This window comes from Rhinoderma darwinii, chromosome 2, assembly GCF_050947455.1.
Source record: "Rhinoderma darwinii isolate aRhiDar2 chromosome 2, aRhiDar2.hap1, whole genome shotgun sequence".
In the NCBI taxonomy this organism is placed as follows: domain Eukaryota; kingdom Metazoa; phylum Chordata; class Amphibia; order Anura; family Rhinodermatidae; genus Rhinoderma; species Rhinoderma darwinii.
This window is the reverse complement of record NC_134688.1, coordinates 129814254-129835508: the sequence shown is the minus strand read 5'-3', so window position 1 is coordinate 129835508 and position 21255 is coordinate 129814254. Positions and strand designations below refer to the sequence as shown.

Below are 21255 nucleotides of genomic sequence, written 5' to 3'. Positions count from 1 at the left end.
GCTTTAAAGCCGACATCTCCCTTCGACAAACAACAGAGTTGCATATTTTCGCTGACAGGCTATTAAATCGGTGGGACGTGAGAGCATTCAATGTACATGGCCACGTAATCTGGTTGGGATACACACCGTTCAGCCACAACATTAAAACCATAGACAGGTGAAATGGATAACGTTGTTATGGCGGCACCTGTCAAGGGGTGGGATATATTAGGCAGCAAGTGAACAGTCCGTTCTTGAAGTGGATGTGTTGTAAGCAGAAAAAATAGAGACTTCGGTCATCTAGACATCACAATTTGGCCCTTCTCAAACGTATTCGAGGGTGGTCCTGTTACGCAGTGGCTACTACCTGCAAAAAGTGGTCCAAGGAAGGACAACTGGTGAACCAGCGACAGGCTCACGAGCCCCAAGGGTGATTGGTGCACATAGGGAATAAAGGATAGAACGTGGGGTCCAATCCAACAGAAGAGCTACTGTAGCCCAAACTGCCAAAAGTTAATGCTGGCTTTGATAGAAAGGTGTCAGAATATATAGTAAATCGTAGGTTGCTGCATTTGGGGCTGCATAGCCGCTAACCATTCAGAGTGCCCATGCTGATCCCGGTCCACCATTGGAAGCACCTACAATTGGCACAAGAGCACCAGAACTGGGCCATGGAGCAATAGAAGAAGGTGGCCTGGTCTGATGAATCACCTTTTCCTTTACATCATGTGGACAGCCGGGTGAGTGTGAATTTTTTACCTGGGGAAGAGATGGCACCAGAATGCACAATGGGAAGAAGGCATGCTGGTAGAGACAGTGTGATGCTTTGGGCAATGTTCTGCTGGGATTGTTTTGGATGTTATTTTTCTAATAACCACCTACCTAAACAATGCTTCAGACCAAGTTACACCTTTTCATGGCAACAGTATTCCCTACTGGTAGTGGCCTCTTTCAGCAGGATAACGCACCCTGCCACACTGTAAACACTGTTCATCAATGGTTTGAAGAACACGACAAGAGTTTAAGGTGTTTACTTGACCTCCAAATTCGCCAGATCTGGGAAAAACAAGTCTGATACATGGAAGCCACACTTTACAACTTACAGGATCCTCTGCTAATGTTTTAGTGCCAGATACCACAGGACATCTTCAGCAGTTTTGTGTAGTCCATGCCTCAACCTGTCAGTGCGGTTTTGGAGGAACAAGGGGGACCAATACAATATTAGGCAGGTGGTTTTTAATGTTATGACTGAATGGTGTTACACAGGGTAAAGAAACTGAATGATCTACAAATCCCACACACACACACAGGTGTTCTCCTGTTTGCAGTATAGTGATTCTTCCAGTGATCTAGAAAGCCGACTGCAGGGAAATCAAATTCCTTGGGGTGGTCTCTGGTGCCCATCAACAAACTATAGACTGCCATTTCCCAAATCTACACTCTGTCCGGCGCTCCACTTGCAGAGTATTGGATTTCCTACTTCTCTCCTTAGCTACAGGCGATTCAATGTGTTGGAGAATTTCAGACAATAGAATTCCCTGTCTTATGAGCCTCTGTACCTCCAAACTAAAAGAACAAAGAGACCAGGGCTTGCACTGAAGGTTATGACCGACCTGGTGTGAAATGTTTTACTGGATGCTCAGAATGGCCCTCTAGTTTATCCCATCGGAGAGCTTCAGTCTTCCTCATTTTTATTTCTATCTAAAATAGGGAACAGAAAAGAATGTGTGTATAGCAAGTAAACTACAGATTATTAGAACCACAGGATCAGCCATCCAGCACTTATAATAAACCCATTGAATAGCTGGTACAAACTCATGACTTGTCATTCATTTTTTTGCATTAGTCACTGAAAACAAATTGTAAAGTAATGCAGTCAGACGATATTTACATGAACGTTTTCAAAATAAAAATATATCCCCCGAAAACTTGTAACAGCAGTGAAATAACCAAGTCTGCCACGTATAAGTGCTTACCTTCAGTGGTTGAATAGAGAACAGTAACAAAAAGAGAAAACCATCATCCCACTAAAATTGCGCTTGTTTAACAGTAGGTCATAGGATAATGACAAGAATAGTGCAAATGAAAAAGTGGGACACAATCATTGGCACTGTGTGAGAAGTAGACCTTAGATGCTGACAAGAATAAAAGGACTTGTCCCATTAACTCAGAACAAGACAGTATAACTACAGTAGTCACACAGAATCCAAAAACAGACAGCAAAAGCATAAAAAAAATGTTTGTCTGGATGAAAGGTTTGCTGCAAGTATCTATAATAGTGCTAAAGACCAATTGGGGAGATTAACCCCTTCACTACTGCCATACGGCTATATACATTCCTCCTGCCAATGCCCGGTGCAGTTGTCCCGTATATAAACGTTGGCAGCCTGGAACGGGGTTTGAGTGCAGTGCTGCACTCATGTCTTCCGGGGCTTTGAGAGCCGCGGAATACACCCCCCCTGTAGACAGCGCAAAAATCCCTGCAAATAGCGCCACCTAAGCTCCCTCTAGAATTCCCCTCCTAAAGGGAGCCCCTGACGTCTCTCCATCCCCCCTGTAGATAGCCCCATCCCCCTGTAGATCGTGCCACCCACTGTAGATAGCGCCACATAAGCCCCCTCTAGGAGCGGAATCCCTGGCCAGAGCGTCGACAACAATCTGGCCGGGGACTCTGCTCCTAGAGGGAGCTAAAGTGGCACTATCTACATGGGAACTGTTGCATTATATGGGCACTTCCTACAAGGTACACTGTGGCACCATCTACATGGACACTGTGTGGCACTATCTACATGGGCACCTTGGTGTTTTCATGTGGCTGGGACAAAAACATCCTAACAAAATTCATAATTTTTAGCGGCCATGGAAAACGGATGGCAAATGGCAGTTAAAAACGGTCAGACAGCCGGGAAATGGATTCAAATTTTGACACACACTGATGCAAAACAGCCATGAAAATCTGACAGTTGATCAGTTGTTATCTTCCCTTTTTTTCACGTCGTGTGACTATAGCCTTATAGCACCCTTCACTCTCCCCTCACAACGATCCAGGGTGACAGAGAGAAGACTACTAGTTGTTACAGACCTGCAAACAGCATATATACACATACATATAATATAGATAAATATATATATAAAAATAAAAAAGTTTTTTTTAGCCCACATTTTAAGTGATTTTTCTGCTTATAATAAAATTTTAAAACAAGGAATTAAACTAATCTAGAAAATGAAAGCCTCATAAGTCTTGTAAAAAACTAAAGTAAAAGATAGTTGTGATATTCAAAGCGGCTGCAAAGATAATCGTTTAAAAAAGTGCATATCAGAAATGGCAAATTTGACCTTGACACAGGGGCATCAATGAGCCTGGGTCATTAAAGGGTTGACAAAAAATGCGCCAGAATCGTGCCACAAATTGTACTAAAAAAAACTTTCTGAAAAGGGTCTAGAAAAAGAGGCGAAGATAAAATATGCCAGATTTATTAACGGAATGCAACATTTTTTTCTGCAAAATATTGGTGTAAACTACACCTGCAAGGATGTGGCGTAAGAGAAAAGTTGCGCATTTACTAATACGGTCTTAAACTTACACAGGATAAAACTACACCAAACAGGCAAGACATGCACCAAATTTATCACAATGGTGCACACGCTCTGCTAATTTTCTCACAACTCTAGATATGTTGCACTCTACTTTAAATCTTTTCCCCCCAATTATGCAGACGTGATAATGTGAAATTTAAAATGCTGTAAACATTCTAAAACACCTTTAATCCCTTAACGAACTATGACGCAACTGTACGTCATGGCTTGCCCTGCATTAAGGCGCCATGAAGTACAATTACGTCATGCTGCTTTTTGGTCACCATGTCAAAAGACATGATGACAGAACTGTGACATTGACTGTCACAGACACTTGATAGTCACTGGAACTCGTCGGGGGAACAATCACGGCGTGGCGCTGCCTGTGATCGCTGTGATTGGTCAGTCAGTAGTCTGACCAAATCACAGCATTGCAGCATGGTTACCCAGCTAAAAGAGCCGGGTAGCCATGCTAGCCGATCGACCGTTGGCAACAGGAGGCCTAACAATGGCCTCCTGTCTGCCAAGTACGGCGGCCTGTTCGGCCCCTTATAAGGCTTCCGGCTGCAGATTAAAGATGGCGGCGGGCGCAGAAGTCGAGCCAGCACCATCTGCCGAAGGGCGTTATCTGTATGATACAGCTGGCATCCTGGTGTAACGGCAGGGAACGGAGCTAGCTCCGCTCGCTGCCCTTAACCCCTTAGTTGCCGCAATAAAAGTGATCTCGGCATTCTAGTTGTTTCCAGAAGATCGGCATCGCTGCAATGTGGTCGCAGCGATGCCGATTGTTGCTATGGCAACCGGAGGCCAGCTGTGGCCTCCGGGTCTGCCACGTACCGAAGCCTATTAGGCCCACCCCGAGGCGGAGCCCAATAGGCTTGCGGTCAGTGAATAGTAATGCATTGCATTACATGGTTAGTGCAATGCATTAGAATAAATCTGAGAGGTGCAGGTCTTAAAGTCCCCCAGTGGGACAAAACATTTTTTTTAAACTAAGTCTATTATAGGAAAAAAAGAAAAACGTTTAAAAAAAAAACAAAAAAAAAAAAAAAACACACTAAAGTACACATTTTGTATCACCGCGTCCATAACAACCCAAACTTTAAAACTATATTGTTATTTTTCCCACACGGTGACCTCCACAAAAAAGGAAAATAAAAAACTAATGCCAGAATTGCTATTATTTTTGATCACCATCCCTTCTAAAGTATAGAATAAAAAGTGATCAAACAGTCGCACGTACCCCAAAATAGTACCAATAAAATCTACAACCTGTCCAGCAAAAAAACAAGCCCTAACACAGCCTTGTCAACACAAAAATATAAAAAAAGTTATGGCTCTCAGAATATGGTGACGTAAAAAATAAATTTTTTAAAAAAGTGATTTTTTTTAATGTGTGCAAACACTGCAAAACATTTTTTTTAAAAACGACATATATATATATATATATATATGGTATCGCTGTAATCACATCGACCAGCAGAACAAAGTAAAATGTATTTTATTACCCCAGGGTGAACACTGTAAAAAAAACACACATTGTCGGGATTGATGGTTTTTGGTCACCTTGCTTGCTAAAAAAATGGAATAAAAAGTGATCAAAAAAAGTGTGTACCCCAAAATGATACCAATGAAAACTACAGACTGTCCCGTAACAAATAAGCCCTCACACAGCTCCGGTGGAGAAAAAAAAAAAAAAAGTTCTCTCAGAATATGGCGACGAAAAATGTGCAGAGCGTTCCAAAAGTGGATAAGATTGGGCACCATTGATCAGTGAGACACTGGCCACAGATCTATGATTTATTTACCCACTTATTATGCCCTGATGTTCTCCGCACAGATTACATATGCCCCAACATTATAAACTGAAATACCAGCAAAACCCCGAGCAGAACTACTACCAAGCAAAATCTGCACTCCAAAAGCCAAATGGCGCTCCCTCCCTTCTGAACCGTACAGTGTGTCCAAACAGCAGTTTACATACACATATAACATTTAATACCCGGGTGAACTGGCTTAACAGTTTGAGATATTTGTCTTCAGTGGCACAAACTGGGCATAACATATTGTGCACTAAATTGGCATATCAGTGGAAAATTGCAATTTTCACTTTGCACTATCCGCTGGGCACGAATTCCTAATGTAGAATCACCTGTGGGGTCAAAATGCTCACTACACCCCTTAAAATGCCCTAAGTGGTGTAGTTTCAAATATAGGGGCCACTACGTGGGGGTTTGTTTTACTATTTGACCTCAGAGCCCTGCAATTCTGGGCCAATGCTGTGAAAATCACCAAAATAGGCCTCAAATGTGCATGATGCTCTTCACTTCTGAGCCCTGTCTTGTCCAGGCACATGATAAATGCCTTGAGGGGTTTAGTTTCCAAAATTGAGTCACTTCTTGGGGGATTCTACTGTACTCTGGTACCTCAGTATTTTGCAAATGAGACATGGCGCTCAAAAACCAATCCAGCAAAATCTGCATGCCAAATAGCACTCCTGCCTTTGAGCCCTGCCGTGTGTCCAAACAGCAGTTTATGACCACATGTGGTGTATTGCCGTAATCGTGAGAAATGGCTTTACAAATGTTGGTGCTTTTTCTCCAGTATCCCTTGTGAAAATGAAGATATTCTACAATTTAGTGGAACAAAATGTTGATTTTCATGGCCCAATTCCAATAAATTCTGCAAAAGACCTATAGTCTAAATGCTCACTATACCCCTAGATAGATTCCTTGAGGGGTGTAACTTCCCAAATTGGGTCAGTTTTGGGGGGTTTCCACTGTTATGGCCTCTCATGGGCTTTGCAAATGAAACATGGCACCCAAAAAACAATCAAGCAAAATTTGAGCTCCAAAAGCCAAAATGGCCCTGCCGTGGGTCCAAAACGCCGTTTATTACCACATATGGGGTATTGCCGTAATCAGAAGAGTTTGCTTTACAAATGTTGGGGTTCTTTTTCGCCTTTCTCTATTGTGAAAATAAGAAAATCTGAGCTAAAACGAAATTTTATTAGACAAAAGCATAGATTTTCATTTTCACAGCCTAATTACACTAAATTCAGCAAAAAAAACAAAACGGTGGGGTCAAAAAGCTCACTATACCCCTTGAGGGGTGTAGTTTGCCAAGTGGTGTCTTTTTTAGGTGTGTTTCCATTGGTTTGGCCCCACAAGACCTCTTCAAACCTGACATGGTGCCCAAAATATATTCTAATAAAAAGGAGGTCCCCAGATCCTCTAGGTGCTCCTTTGCTTCTGAGGCCTGTGTTTCAGTCCATTACCACACTAGGGCCACATGTGGAGTATTTCTAAAAACCTGCAGAATCTGGGCAATAAATATTGAGTTGCGTTCTATTAATTGGGCGAAAGCCTCTTTAATGTCCTTATCAAAAGTACCACCCCCTGAACGGTCTGAGCTGTAACCATTACCTCTAGTAGACAATTTCAAATATTTGGGCATTTTTATAACAAAACTTTCAGATACAGACCTTTCCCTCAATGTTTTACCACTACTAGGTTATGCACGTTCTAAATTTAATGTCTGGAGTAAACTGCCTCTTTTGGTATCTGGTCGTGTAAACTTGGTTGAAATTATTCTATTGCCCAAATTTCTTTATGCACTCCAACATAGCAACAACATAGTTGTTGTACCTAAATCATTTTTTTAAAACGCTTAACTCCTTATTGTCACCATTTGTATGGGGTAGTTCTAGACCCAAGCTTGGGCTATCCAAGCTCAAAAGGCCCAAGTTGCTGGCAGGAAAGGCACGGCTAGATTTTTTTCTATATTATTTAACAGGCCAACTTAGGGCCCTGAGTTCGTGGATGCCTGGAGAGGATCTTCCCAACTTGGAACATCATTTGGCCCATGTCATTGGTAGTCCGTGTTTGCTTGGTTCCCTCAAAGTGAATACTCCAAGTGCCTCTATTAAACCTTGCCCTTACACAAGCTAGCTTGCGTTTGGAAGCAGGCCAAAAAGCAGTTGAGCTAGAATGGTGTTCTATCGGAAATGCCTTTATGGAACAATAATCCCTACTTTTCTTCAATGCCACCACATTTATCTCAAACTATTGGGACTGTAGGGGACCTGTATGATAATGATGTCCTGCTTTCATTTACTCAAACTACAGACTAAATATGACATACTACATACCCATTTTCATTGGTATCTTCAGATACGTCATACCCTACAAACCCAATTCCAACGCTTGGGGAACGAATTAACAATTTCTTCTTTCCCGCTTATAGGAATTCTTAAATCACAGGGTCCACAAGGACTAATATCTACTCTGTATACTCACTTATTATCTATAACAGTGAATTCATCACCACTTTCTGTGGAGGGTAGATGGCAACAATGGATCCCTGACATTCAACCAGATGAATGGGAGGGATATTTTAGAGTCCCACATTCATGTTTCTCCTTCCGCAAACAATAAAATGATTGTTATGTACAGTGAAGGAAATAAGTATTTGATCCCTTGCTGATTTTGTAAGTTTGCCCACTGTCAAAGTCATGAACAGTCTAGAATTTTTAGGCTAGGTTAATTTTGCCAGTGAGAGATAGATTATATAAAAAAAAAAAAAAGAAAATCACATTGTCAAAATTATATATATTTGCATTGTGCACAGAGAAATAAGTATTTGATCCCCGACCAACCATTAAGAGTTCCGCCTCCTCCAGACCAGTTACACGCTCCAGATCAACTTGGTGCCTGCATTAGACAGCTCTTACATGGTCACCTGTATAAAAGACTCCTGTCCCCAGACTCAATTAATCAGTCTGACTCTAACCTCTACAACATGGGCAAGACCAAAGAGCTTTTTAAGGATGTCAGGGACAAGATCATAGACCTGCACAAGGCTGGAATGGGCTATAAAACCATAAGTAAGACGCTGGGTGAGAAGGAGGCAACTGTTGGTGCAATAGTAAGAAAATGGAAGACATACAAAATGACTGTCAATCGACATCGATCTGGGGCTCCATGCAAAATCTCACCTCGTGGGGTATCCTTGATCCTGAGGAAGGTGAGAGCTCAGCCGAAAACTACACGGGGGGAACTTGTTAATGATCTCAAGGCAGCTGGGACCACAGTCACCAAGAAAACCATTGGTAACACATTACGCCGTAATGTATTAAATCCTGCAGTGCCCGCAAGGTCCCCCTGCTCAAGAAGGCACATGTACAGGCCTGTCTGAAGTTTGCAAATGAACATCTGGATGATTCTGAGAGTGATTGGGAGAAGGTCCTGTGGACAGATGAGACTAAAATTGAGCTCTTTGGCATTAACTCAACTCACCGTGTTTGGAGGAAGAGAAATGCTGCCTATGACCCAAAGAACACCGTCCCCACTGTCAAGCATGGAGGTGGAAACATTATGTTTTGGGGGCATTTCTCTGCTAAGGGCACAGGACTACTTCACCGCATCAATGGGAGAATGGATGGAGCCATGTACCGTCAAATCCTGAGTGACAACCTCCTTCCCTCCACCAGGACATTAAAAATGGCTCGTGGCTGGGTCTTCCAGCACGACAATGACCCGAAACATACAGCCAAGGCAACAAAGGAGTGGCTCAAAAAGAAGCACATTAAGGTCATGGAGTGGCCTAGCCAGTCTCCAGACCTTAATCCCATCGAAAACTTATGGAGGGAGCTGAAGATCCGAGTTGCCAAGCGACAGCCTCGAAATCTTAATGATTTACAGATGATCTGCAAAGAGAAGTGGGCCAAAATTCCATCTAACATGTGTGCAAACCTCATCATCAACTACAAAAAACGTCTGACTGGTGTGTTTGCCAACAAGGGTTTTGCCACCAAGTATTGAGTCTTGTTTGCCAAAGGGATCAAATACTTATTTCTCTGTGCACAATGCAAATAAATATATATCATTTTGACAATGTGATTTTCTTTTTTTTAATTTATATAATCTATCTCTCACTGGTAAAATTAACCTAGCCTAAAAATTCTAGACTGTTCATGTCTTTGACAGTGGTCAAACTTACAAAATCAGCAAGGGATCAAATACTTATTTCCTTCACTGTATAATACACCAGGCATATTTAACCCGGTTAGGATATTTAAAATGGGAAGATTGCCTTCTACAGATTGTTTACGATGTCATTCTCCTGAAGAAGATTTTTGGCACAGGATATGGGCATGTCACTTCATTAGGGACTTTTGGCTTGACATAATATCCCGGTTATCTTCCTTGTTGCATGAAAATGTCCCTTTCTGTCCTAAGATTTGTTTGTTTGGTATATTGGATGAGGAGACATGGAGACACCACACTAGAATCTTTTTGAGACAAATTTTTAGCAAGAAAAACTATAGTACAACATTGGATGAATGATCGATTCCAGAAAATTTCAAAACGCTATTTTTTTAGGGACCAGTTCAGTTCTGAAGTGGCTTTGAGGGCCTTATATATTAGAATCCCCCTATAAAACACCCCATTTTAAAAACTGCACCCATCAAAGTACTTGGAACTGCATTTAGAAAGTTTAACCCTTTTGGTGTTTCACAGGAATTAAAGCAAAGTAGAGGTGAAATGTACAAATATTTTTTCAGAAAATCTGTTTTAATAAAAAAAATTCTGTAACAAAAGGTTTTACCAGAGAAACGCAAATTCATGTTTATTGCCCAGATTCTGCAGTTTTTAGAAATATCCCACGGGGCCCTCGTGTGCTACTGGACTAAGGCACCGGCCTCCGAAACAAGGGAGCACCTAGTGGATTTTGGGGCCTCCATTTTATTAGAATATATTTTAGGCACCATGCCAGGTTTGAAGAGCTCTTGTGGTGCCAAAACAGTGAAAACCCCCCCAAAAGACAACATTTGGCAATCTACACCCCTCAAGGAATTTATCAAGGGGTATAGTGAGCATTTTAACCCAGCAGGTTTTTTTACTGAATTTAGTGGAATTAGGATGTAAAAATGAAAATCGAAATTTTTCCCCAAAAAATGTAGAAAACTTCAATATTTACAAGGCATAAAGGAGAAAACGCACACCAACATTTGAAAAGCTCACGATTACGGCAATACCCCATATGTTGTAATAAACTGCTGTTTGGACCCACAGCAGGGCTTAGAAGGGAAGGAGCACCAGTTTTGCTGGAATGGTTTTCGGTGCCATGTCGAATTTGCAAAGCCCCTGAGGGACCAAATCAGTGGAAACCACCCAAAAGTGACCCCATTTGGGAAACTACACCCCTGAAGGAATTTATCAAGGTGTATAGTGAGCATTTTGACCCCACTGTTTTTCTTGCTGAATTTAGTGAGATTAGGCCGTGAAAATAAAAATCAACATTTTTTCTAATAAAATGTAGTTTTAGCATTTTGACCCCAGTTTTTGCTGAATTTAGTGGAATTATGCTGTAAAATTAAAAATTACTTTTCTTCTGATAAAACTTGGAAATTTTAAATTTTTTACAAAAAGGAATAAAAAGGAGAAAAAGCACCATAACATTTGAAAACACTGCAGGGCTCAGAAAGGCAGGAGTGCTATTTGGCATGCAAATTTTGCTGGCTTGGTTTTTGGGCCCCATGTTGCATTTGCAAAACCCTAAAAAAGGTACAAAAAGTACAGTGGTAGCCCCTAAGAAGTGACCCCATTTTAGAAACCACACCCCTCAAGGCATTTATAATTTGCATGGACATATGACAGGGCTCCGAAGTGAAGAGCACCATGCGCATTTGAGGTCTATTTTGGTGATTTTCACACTGTTTGCCCACAATTGCAGGGCTCGGAGGTCAAATAGTAAAGCAAACCCCCAAGTAGTAACCCCTATTTTGGAAACTACACCCATTAAGGCATTTTAAGGGGTGTAGGGAGCATTTTCATGAGAAGTTCATGCGCAGAATATGGTGCAAAGTGAAAATTGCAATTTTCCGCTGATATGCCATTTTAGCGCACAATATGTTGTGCCCAGTTTGTGCCACCAAAGACAAATACCTCAAAACTTTAAGTTGGTTCGCCCAGGTATGGCGATGCCATATATGTGGATGTAATCTGATGTTTGGGCATGCTGTAGTGTTCAGAAGGGAGGGAGCGCCATTTGGCTTTTGGTGCGCAGATTGTGCTTGGCAGTTATTCTGTTTGGGGTATTGCTGGTATTTCAGTTTATAATGTGGGGGCATATGTAAGCTGTGCGGAGTACATCAGGGTATAATAATGCAGTAAATAAATAATAATCCGAAGATATGTGGCCGGTGTCGCACTGATAAATGGTGCCCAATCTTATCTGCTTTTGGAACACTCTGCACATTTTGCATCGCCATTTCCTGAGAGCCAGAACGTCTTTATGGTTTCTTCACCGGAGCTGTGTGAGGGCTTATTTGTTGCGGGACAATCTGTAGTTTTCATTGCTAACATTTTTGGGTACATGCAATTGTTTGATCACTTTTTATTAAATTTTTGGGCAAGCAGGGTGACCAAAAACCAGTAATTCTGTTATGGTTTTTTTTACGGCGTTCACCATGGGCTATAAATTACCATTTTACTTTATTCTGTGGGTCGATACGATTATGGCGATATCAAATGTATATAGGTTTTTTTTTACGTTTTGCAGCGTTTGCACAATAAAATCACTTTTTTTTTTTTTTTTCATTTTATTTATTTCTTGTGTCGCCATATTCTGAGAGCCATAACTTTCTAATTTTTCAGTCAAAAAGCTGTGGGAGGGCTTGTTTTTTGCGGGACTACTTGTAGTTTTTATTGGTACCGTTTTGGGGTACCTGCGACTTTTTGATCACGTTTTATTCCATGTTTTGTGAGGGGTGCTGATAAAAAAAAAAAAAAGAAGCTACTCTGGCATTGTTTTTTACTTATCTTTTTTGCAGTGTTCACCGTGTGGCAAAAACTAACATTACAGTTTTATAGTTGGGGTAGTTACGGACGCGGCGATACCCAATTTGTGTACCTTTTTTAAAGGGTTCATTTTTTTCCTATAATAAATAGAAAAAAAGGCAACGTTTGTTTTCATTAACTTGAAACTTATTTTTACACTTTTATTAAACTTTTTTTTTGTCCCACTTGGGGACTAGAGGGCCTGCACCTCTGATCTTTGCTCGAATGCATTGCACTACCCACGTAGTGCAATTTATTAGAGCGGTCAGTCATTCACTGACAGCAAGCCTATTAGGTCCCATCTGTGGATGGGGCCTAATAGGCTATTGTACATGGCAGACCAGGAGGCTATTAGGCCTCCGGTTGCCATATCAACGATCGGCATCGTCACGATAACATCGTGTCGATGCCGATCACTACAAACTACTAAGATGCCACGATCGCTTTTATTTTTAATCACGGATCTAATGTGTTAATGGCAGGGATCGGAGCTAGCTCCGTTACAGCACGGTGTCAGCTGTAACATACAGCTGACACTGGCGGCTGATGTCGCCGGCTCAGCTTCTGAGCCTGCGCCATCTTTCCACAGTGACCGGAAGCCTTTTAGGCCCCGCCTCCGGGCAGGACCATCAGGCTTCCGTACTTGGCAGACAGGAGGCCATTGTTAGGCCTCCGGTCTGCCAGAACAGCCATCGGAACCCCGCAATTTGATTTGCGGGGTTCCGATCTGCTAGGAAACACCATAGATGCGGCGCTCTCTTTTCAGCGCTGCGTCTAGGGGTTAATCGGCAGGATCGGAGGCTAGCTCCGGCCCCGGTCATGCAGCAGGGTGTCAGCTGTAATATACACATGACACCCGCTGTCGATGGTGCGGGCTCAGCTTCTGAGCCAGCATCAGCAACACAACGTACTCATACGTTGGATGTGGCTAAGGGGTTAAGATAGTTTATACTTCCTTGTAAACAATTACAAGCACTGATGTTTCTATATCCCTGTATTTCATTTGCAAGATGGAATGTAATCTAAAGTGCTTTGACTATTTGACTTTATGTATTGATACATCTATGTTACAATGTGATTTATTCCAGTCAAGGATGTATGACTGGCTTTATGCTTGTTTATGCAACAGTTCGCAAAAAAACTAGTTTAAAAAAAAAATAAAAAAAAATAAAAATATCAAGTTGCGTTTCTCTGGTAAAACCTTCTGTGCTACAGAAAAAATGGATTAAAACTGATTTTTTTGGAAGAAAAAAAAAAACACATTTGTAAATTTCACCTTTAATTTGCTTTAAAGAGGCTCTGTCACCAGATTCTCAAACCCCTATCTCCTATTGTGATCGGCGCTGCAATGTAGATAACAGTAACTTTTTTTTTGTTTTTTGTTTTTTAAAACGTTCATTTTTGGCCAAGTTATGAGCTATTTTATGTTTATGCAAATGAGATTTGAAATGGACAACTGGGCGTGTAGTGTGTTTTTAACTGGGCGTGTATTGTGTTTTTAACTGGGCGTGTTTATGTGTATGACGCTGACCAATCAGTGACCAGTCGGCGTCATACACTCCTCAACATCTGCACGCTCCTCTCCTGCTGTGAACTCTGCTCTTACCATTACGTAGCTCTCAGTCTGTTACCTCTCCTCCACTCCTGTCCTCAATAACACCTTCACATGATTGGCAAGTCACCACCCCGCACAAGATCCGCACGCTCATCTCCTGAAATACTCTGTGCTGCCTTAAACTCTGTGGACAGGTCAGGATCCTGTTTTTTTTAAATGCTGCTGGGGAACCCGCTCGATCCACTATATAAGGCTGCGTCTCCATCCTCTTCTGCCCCAGTCACTTATTCCCAAGCGCTGTAAACTTTCAGATTGGTTGCGCTGTGAATATTCGGAGAACGTGATTGGTTTATGTGCAGGGTAATGAACATACAGACAAGCAGTAGAAGACTGAATTCAATGAAATGCTCAGCACTTAGTCAGTCTTCTACTGCTTGTCTGTATGTTCATTACCCTGCACATAAACCAATCACGTTCTCCGAATATTCACAGCGCAACCAATCTGAAAGTTTACAGCGCTTGGGAATAAGTGACTGGGGAAGAAGAGGATGGAGGCGCAGCCTTATATAGTGGATCGAGCGGGTTCCCCAGCAGCATTTAAAAAAAAACAGGATCCTGACCTGTCCACAGAGTTTAAGGCAGCACAGATTATTTCAGGAGCCGCGTTCTGCTCCCGTAGGTAAACGGGGTAGCAGCACTGCGAAGACCGCACGGAGAATTCACCGGCGGTCAGGATAGAACGTAGCAGCTAGATGAGGGGAACACACCCAGCTGCTAAGTGAGACACAGCAGGGCGCGCTTCCAACACAAACGTGCTGTTAGCTATACAGCTAACGGCTGTCAGCCGTGCAGTAGGATCTTGTGCGGGGTGGTGACTTGCCAATCATGTGAAGGTGTTATTGAGGACAGGAGTGGAGGAGAGGTAACAGACTGAGAGCTACGTAATGGTAAGAGCAGAGTTCACAGCAGCACAGAATATTTCAGGAGAGGAGCGTGCAGATGTTGAGGAGTGTATGACGCTGACTGGTCACTGATTGGTCAGCGTCATACACATAAACACGCCCAGTTAAAAACACCATACACGCCCAGTTGGACATAACGAAAAAAAAAAAAAAACGCCCAGTTGTCCATTTCAAAGCTCATTTGCATAAATATAAAATAGCTGATAACTTGGCCAAAAATGAACGTTTTTTAAAAAAAACAAAAAACATTACCGTTATCTGCATTGCAGCGCCGATCACATGCAATAGGAGATAGGGGTTAGAGAATCTGGTGACAGAGCCTCTTTAACTCTTGTGAAACGCCTAAAGTGTTAAGAAACTTTCTAAATACTATTTTGAATACTTTGAGGGGTTCAGTTTTTAAAATGGGGTGATTTATAGGGGGTTTATAATATGTAAGGCCCTTAAATCCAGTTCAGAACGGTGCTTAAAAAAGGGCTTTTGACATTTTCTTTGAAATGTGAGAAATTGCTGCTAAAGTTCTAAGCCTTGTAACGTCCTAGAAAAATAACAGGACGTTGAAAAAACTATGCAAACATGAAGTAGACATATGGGAAATGTGAAATAGTAACTATTTTGTGTGGTATTACTATCTGTAATAACAAGCAGATAGTTAAATTTTAAGTTTTTCACAAATAAACACTGAATGTATCATCCAAATTTTACCACTAACTTTTAAAGTCCAACGTGTCACGAGAAAACAAATCTCAGATTCGCTTTAAAAAAATAAAAGCATTCCAAAGTTATTACCACTGCAAGTGACACGTCAGATTTGAAAAAAATGGCCTGGTCCTTAAAGAGGCTCTGTCACCAGATTTTGCAACCCCTATCTGCTATTGCAGCAGATCGGCGCTGCAATGTAGATTACAGTAACGTTTTTATTTTTAAAAAACGAGCATTTTTGGCCAAGTTATGACCATTTTTGTAATTATGCAAATGAGGCTTGCAAAAGTCCAAGTGGGTGTGTTTAAAAGTAAAAGTCCAAGTGGGTGTGTATTAGGTGCGTACATCGGGGCGTTTTTAATACTTTTACTAGCTGGGCGCTGTGAAGAGAAGGAACATCCTCTTCTCTTCAGAACGCCCAGCTTGTGACAGTGCAGATCTGTGACGTCACTCACAGGTCCTGCATCGTGACGGCCACATCGGCAGCAGAGGCTACAGTTGATTCTGCAGCAGCATCAGCGTTTGCAAGTAAGATCGACTTACCTGCAAACGCTGATGCTGCTGCAGAATCAACTGTAGCCTCTGGTGCCGATGTGGCCGTCACGATGCAGGACCTGTGAGTGACGTCACAGATCTGCACTGTCACAAGCTGGGCGTTCTGAAGAGAAGAGGATGTTACTTCTCATCAGAGCGCCCAGCTAGTGAAAGTATTAAAAACGCCCCGATGTACGCACATAATACACACCCACTTGGACTTTTGCAAGCCTCATTTGCATAACTACAAAAATGGTCATAACTTGGCCAAAAATGCTCGTTTTTTTAAAATAAAAACGTTACTGTAATCTACATTGCAGCGCCGATCTGCTGCAATAGCAGATAGGGCCACAAACAGAAGAAATGGGACATAAATATCAAAACCACCAAAAAGGCCATACTCACTAGTCCTGATGGGAACGGGTTTTCACCCACCCACCTACCTAGTGAGTATGGCCTTTTTAATAGCAGATAGGGGTTGCAAAATCTGGTGACAGAGCCTCTTTAAAGCCAAAACAGGCTTAGCCACTAAGGGGTTAATATTCTTAATAATCACAAAAACACAACAGTTTAACCCTTTCACGACCAAGGACGAAAATGAACGTCATGGTCGGCTGCTAGTTCCCGCACCATGACGTTCATTTTCGTCCGTATTTCAAACTGTCACTCTGTGTAAACACAGAGTGACAGACCCGCGCTGACAGCTGTCCTAGACAGCTGAGACATCAGTCTCGCCGGACAGCGGACCATCGCCGCTGCTTTTGGCAGTTAACCCCTTAAGTGCGGCGACGGATTGCCGTCGCCGCATTTAAGTGGTTTGAAGCACATCGGCAGCCCCCACGAAGTGATCGTGGGGGCTACCGATGCTTGTCACGGCAATCGGAGGTCAGATAATGACCTCCGGGTTGCCATGTACGGAAGCCTCGGAGGAACAGCCTCCGGCCGTTCCTCCTCTGCTTCCTGTCAGTGTGACAGTCACGTCACAATGACAGTTAGGAGCACATTACACTACGTGTGTAGTGTGATGTACTCTAGCAGCGATCAAAGCTGCAAGTCTAAGTGTCCCCTAGTGGGACAAGTGAAAAAGTAAAAAAAAGTAATCAAAAGGTTTTAAAAAAAAAAAGAAGAAGTGTAAAAATAAAAGTTATAAGTTCTATAAACACTAAATGCTTTTTTTTCCTATAATAAAACTTATTATAGAAAAAAAATGAACACGTTAAAAAAAGTACACATATTTGGTATCACCGCGTTCGTAACGAACCCAACTATAAAACTATGATGTTATTTTTCCCGCACAATGAACAACCCAAAAAAAAAAAAATCAATAAAAAACTACGACAGAATCACAATTTTTTTGGTCACCACCGCTCCCTAAATAAAGAATAAAAATGATCAAAAAGTCGCATGTACCCGAAAATAGTACCAATAAAAACTTCAATCCGTCCCGCAAAAAACAAGCCCTTACACAGCTTTTTTGACTAAAAAAATTAAAAAATTATGGCTCTCAGAATATGGTGACACAGATTTTTTTTTTTTTGTTTATAAAGAAGTCATTTTATTGTGCAAACGCTAAAAAAAAGTACCAAACCTATATACATATGGTATCGCCGTAACCGTACCAACTCGCAGAATAAAGTAAAAATGTCATTTATAGCGTACGGTGAGCGCCGCAAAAAGAAAACCTAAAAAACGGTGTCAGAATTCCTGTTTTTTGCTCAGGATTGCAAAAAAATGGAATTAAAAAAAAACAAAAAAAAACAAAAACGCACGTACCCCAAAATGGTACCAATGAAAACGACAGATTGTCCCGCAACAAATAAGCCCTCACAGGGCTCCTGTGGTGAAAAAATAAAAAAGTTCTGTCTCTCAGAATATGGCAATGCAAAATGTGCAGTGTCCAAAAGTGGATAAGATCGGGCGCCATTTATCAGTGCAACACCGGGCACATATCTATGAAATGTTATTTATTTACCGCATTATTATACCCTCTTATTATGCCCTGATGTTCTCCGCACAGATTACACATGCCCCCCACATTATAAACTGAAATACCAGCGAAACCCAAAACAGAAGAACTGCCAAGCAAAATCTGCACTCCAAAAGCAAAATGGCGCTCCCTCCCTTCTGAGGTCTGCAGCGTGCCCAAGCAGGAGAACCCGCTTAACCTTTTATGAGGTATTTGTCTTCTGTGGCACAAACTGGGCACAACATATTATGCACTAAAATGGCGTATCAGTGGAAAATTGCAATTTTCACTTTGAACCATCCGCTGTGCACTAACCCCTTTGCGCACTATGACTTAATTGCCCGTCATGGTGCGGCGGTTGATGTATGGAGCCGGCTCACGTGCTGAGCCCGCTCCATACGCTGCGGGTGTCGGCTGTGTATTACAGCAGGCCCCCTCGGTACTAACGGACAGGTACAGCGATCGCTCTGTTACAGAATCCTGTAAGAACAACAATATACTGCAATACATTAGTATTGCAGTATATTGTACCAGTGATCCAATGATCGCTGGATCAAGTCCCATAAGGGGATTGATTAATAAAATGTGTAGAAGAATTATAGTTATTAGTAGTGAGAATTTTTTTTTTAAAGTTAAAAAAACAAAACACCTTTTCGCATTTTTCTTCTAAAGTAATGTAAAGAAATTAACAAAATTGGTATCGCTACGTCCGTAAAAGTCCGAACTATTACAATATACCATTATTTAATTTGCACGGTGCACACCTTAAAAAAAAAATTAATAATTGAAACCGCTAAAATCGCTGGTTTTTTTTCTTTTGTCACCTTCGCTCTAAAAAAAAAAAAAAAATGTAACACAACTTTTGAATCACTTTTTATGTACCAAAAAATGGTACCAATAAAAACTGCAGCTCCTCCCGCAAGAAATAAGCCCTCACACCGCTCTATTGATGGAAAAATAAAAAAGTTATGGCTCTTGGAAAGCGGGGAGTGAAAATCTAAAATATGAAAGCAAAAAATGGATCAGTCCTGAAAGAGTTAATCCATTTCTAATGAAAAAAACTTTTGACCACATGTGGGGTATTTCCGTACTCGGGAGAAATTGCTTTATAAAAAATGGTTGTTTTTTTCCTCCTTTATCCCTTGTGAAAATGAGAAAATTCAACATTTTAGTGGAAAAAATTTTGATATTAATTTTCGCGCCCTAATTCCAATAAACTCTGCAAAAGGCCCATGGGGTGTAAATGCTCAATATACCCCTAGAAAAATTCCTTGAAGGTTTTTCCAAAATGGGGTCACTTTTGGTGGGTTTCCACTGTTTTGGTCCCTCCAGTGCATTGCAAATGCGACATTGCACCGAAAACCATTCCAGCAAAATCATAAATCCAAATGGCGCTCCTTCCCTTCTGAGCCCTGCTGTGGGTCCAAACAGCAGTTTATTACCACATATGGGGTTTTGTCGTAATCGGGAGACATTGCTTTACAAATGTTGGGGTGCATTTTCTTTGTTATTCCTTGGAAATAATAAAAATTTCTATGTTGTTTCAGAAAAAAAGTACATTTTATTTTACAGACTAATTCCAATATATTTAGCGAAAAACCTGTGTGGTCAAAATGCTAACTATACCACTAGATAAATACCTTAAGGGGTCTAGTTTTCGAAGTGGGGTCGTTTATGGGGAGTTTCTATCATTCTGGCAGCTCAAAGCTTCTCCAAATGTACAGTGGGGCCTAAAACATTTTCAAGCAAAATATGAGTCCTGAAAGCCTCCGGGTGCTCCCTTCCTTTGGGGCCCTGCCGTGTGTCCAAACAACGCATTAGGGCCACAATGTGGGTATTTTTGAAAACAGGAGAAAGACTGTGATAGATTTTGGAGTGTGTTTCTTCACTTTCATGGTCGCTTTACAAAGAAATTGGTCTTCAAACTGATACTTTTATGAAAAAAAGTGAAATTTTTTTTTTTCACCTGCTATGTATTAAATTTAGCAAAAAACTGTGGGGGTCAAAATACTTACTATAGCCCTAGATAAATACCTTAAGGGGTCTAGTTTTCTAAATGGGGTCATTTGTGGGGGTTTCCATCACTCTGAGACCTGTGAGCCTCTGAAAACCTGGCTTGGTGCAGGAAAACAAAATGTACTTCAAAATTTATAAAATTATTATTCAAATTGTAAGTCCTCTAAATTGCGGAAAATGTATTTTATTTTTTCAAAAGTGCTGCCAAAATAGAGTAAAGAGATTGAAATATATTTAATTAAAAAAATTGTACAGTATGTGTGTACATATGTGACATATTGCAGTTAAAAATAGGGGAAAATGGTAATTTTTACAACATTTCTTCCATTTTTCTATTAATTTCCGCAAATCGTATCAGTCTACTTTTACCACTAAAATAAAGTACAACATGTGACGAAAAAACAATGTCAGAATTACTTGGATATTCAAAACTTTCACAGAGTTATTCTCTGATAAAGTCAGACATACCAGATTTGACAAATCTGGCTTGGTCATTAAGGTACAAACATGCCCGGTCATTAAGGGGTTAAAGGAGTATTTAGACACGTTTTGTTTGTTTTTTTTACAATTTTCAGAAGCGGTACAAATATGCCGCAGTTTTTACCCAAAATACCACAGGTTTGCCATGACTACAAAAACCATGGTAGAAAAAAAAAAAAAAAAAACTCATAAAATACACCCTTTGGGGGAATTAACATTTCTACACCAATTTCCTGGCATATAAAAGGCCAAAAAGTTGCCACTTGCAGTGAAAATTGTGACTTTGGGTCATCCTTGCCACTTTTGAAGAAGAGGTGGGTCTTAGCAAAAGGGGTGTGGCCACCACCACCTGATAGATTTACTAGAATATAAACCAGAGAAATGGCGCAAAATAGCGGAAATCTACGCCATACCATGGCCAGCAGTGAGACCCTAAGGGGACCAGGTGGAAAGCAGCCAAGCGGTGACCAGAGGATACATATTTTTTTTATTTTATGTCCGGCCGGAGGGGCCGTGGTCGCACACATGGAGACCGCGATTATAAGGCTAGGGCTAGACACAGAATATGGCCGTGACACAGGTTGTGCGGCCAAGAATAATTGTCCCAACCTGCCTACATCGCGGATAATGAAAATCAATGTG

The 21255-nt window shown here is 41.3% G+C and overlaps 1 protein-coding gene across 4 annotated transcripts in view; it reads right to left on the bottom strand.

The window, feature by feature from the left end:
- The window catches only part of SUGT1 (SGT1 assembly cochaperone of MIS12 kinetochore complex), a 100628-nt gene that overhangs the window by 7657 nt on the left and 71716 nt on the right, over window positions 1-21255 (bottom strand). For all 4 annotated transcript variants that reach the window (XM_075852302.1, XM_075852300.1, XM_075852301.1 and 1 more), the window contains one exon: window positions 1593-1680. In XM_075852302.1, the coding sequence (XP_075708417.1) occupies window positions 1593-1680 (88 nt within the window). The remainder of the gene's footprint in view (window positions 1-1592; window positions 1681-21255) is intronic.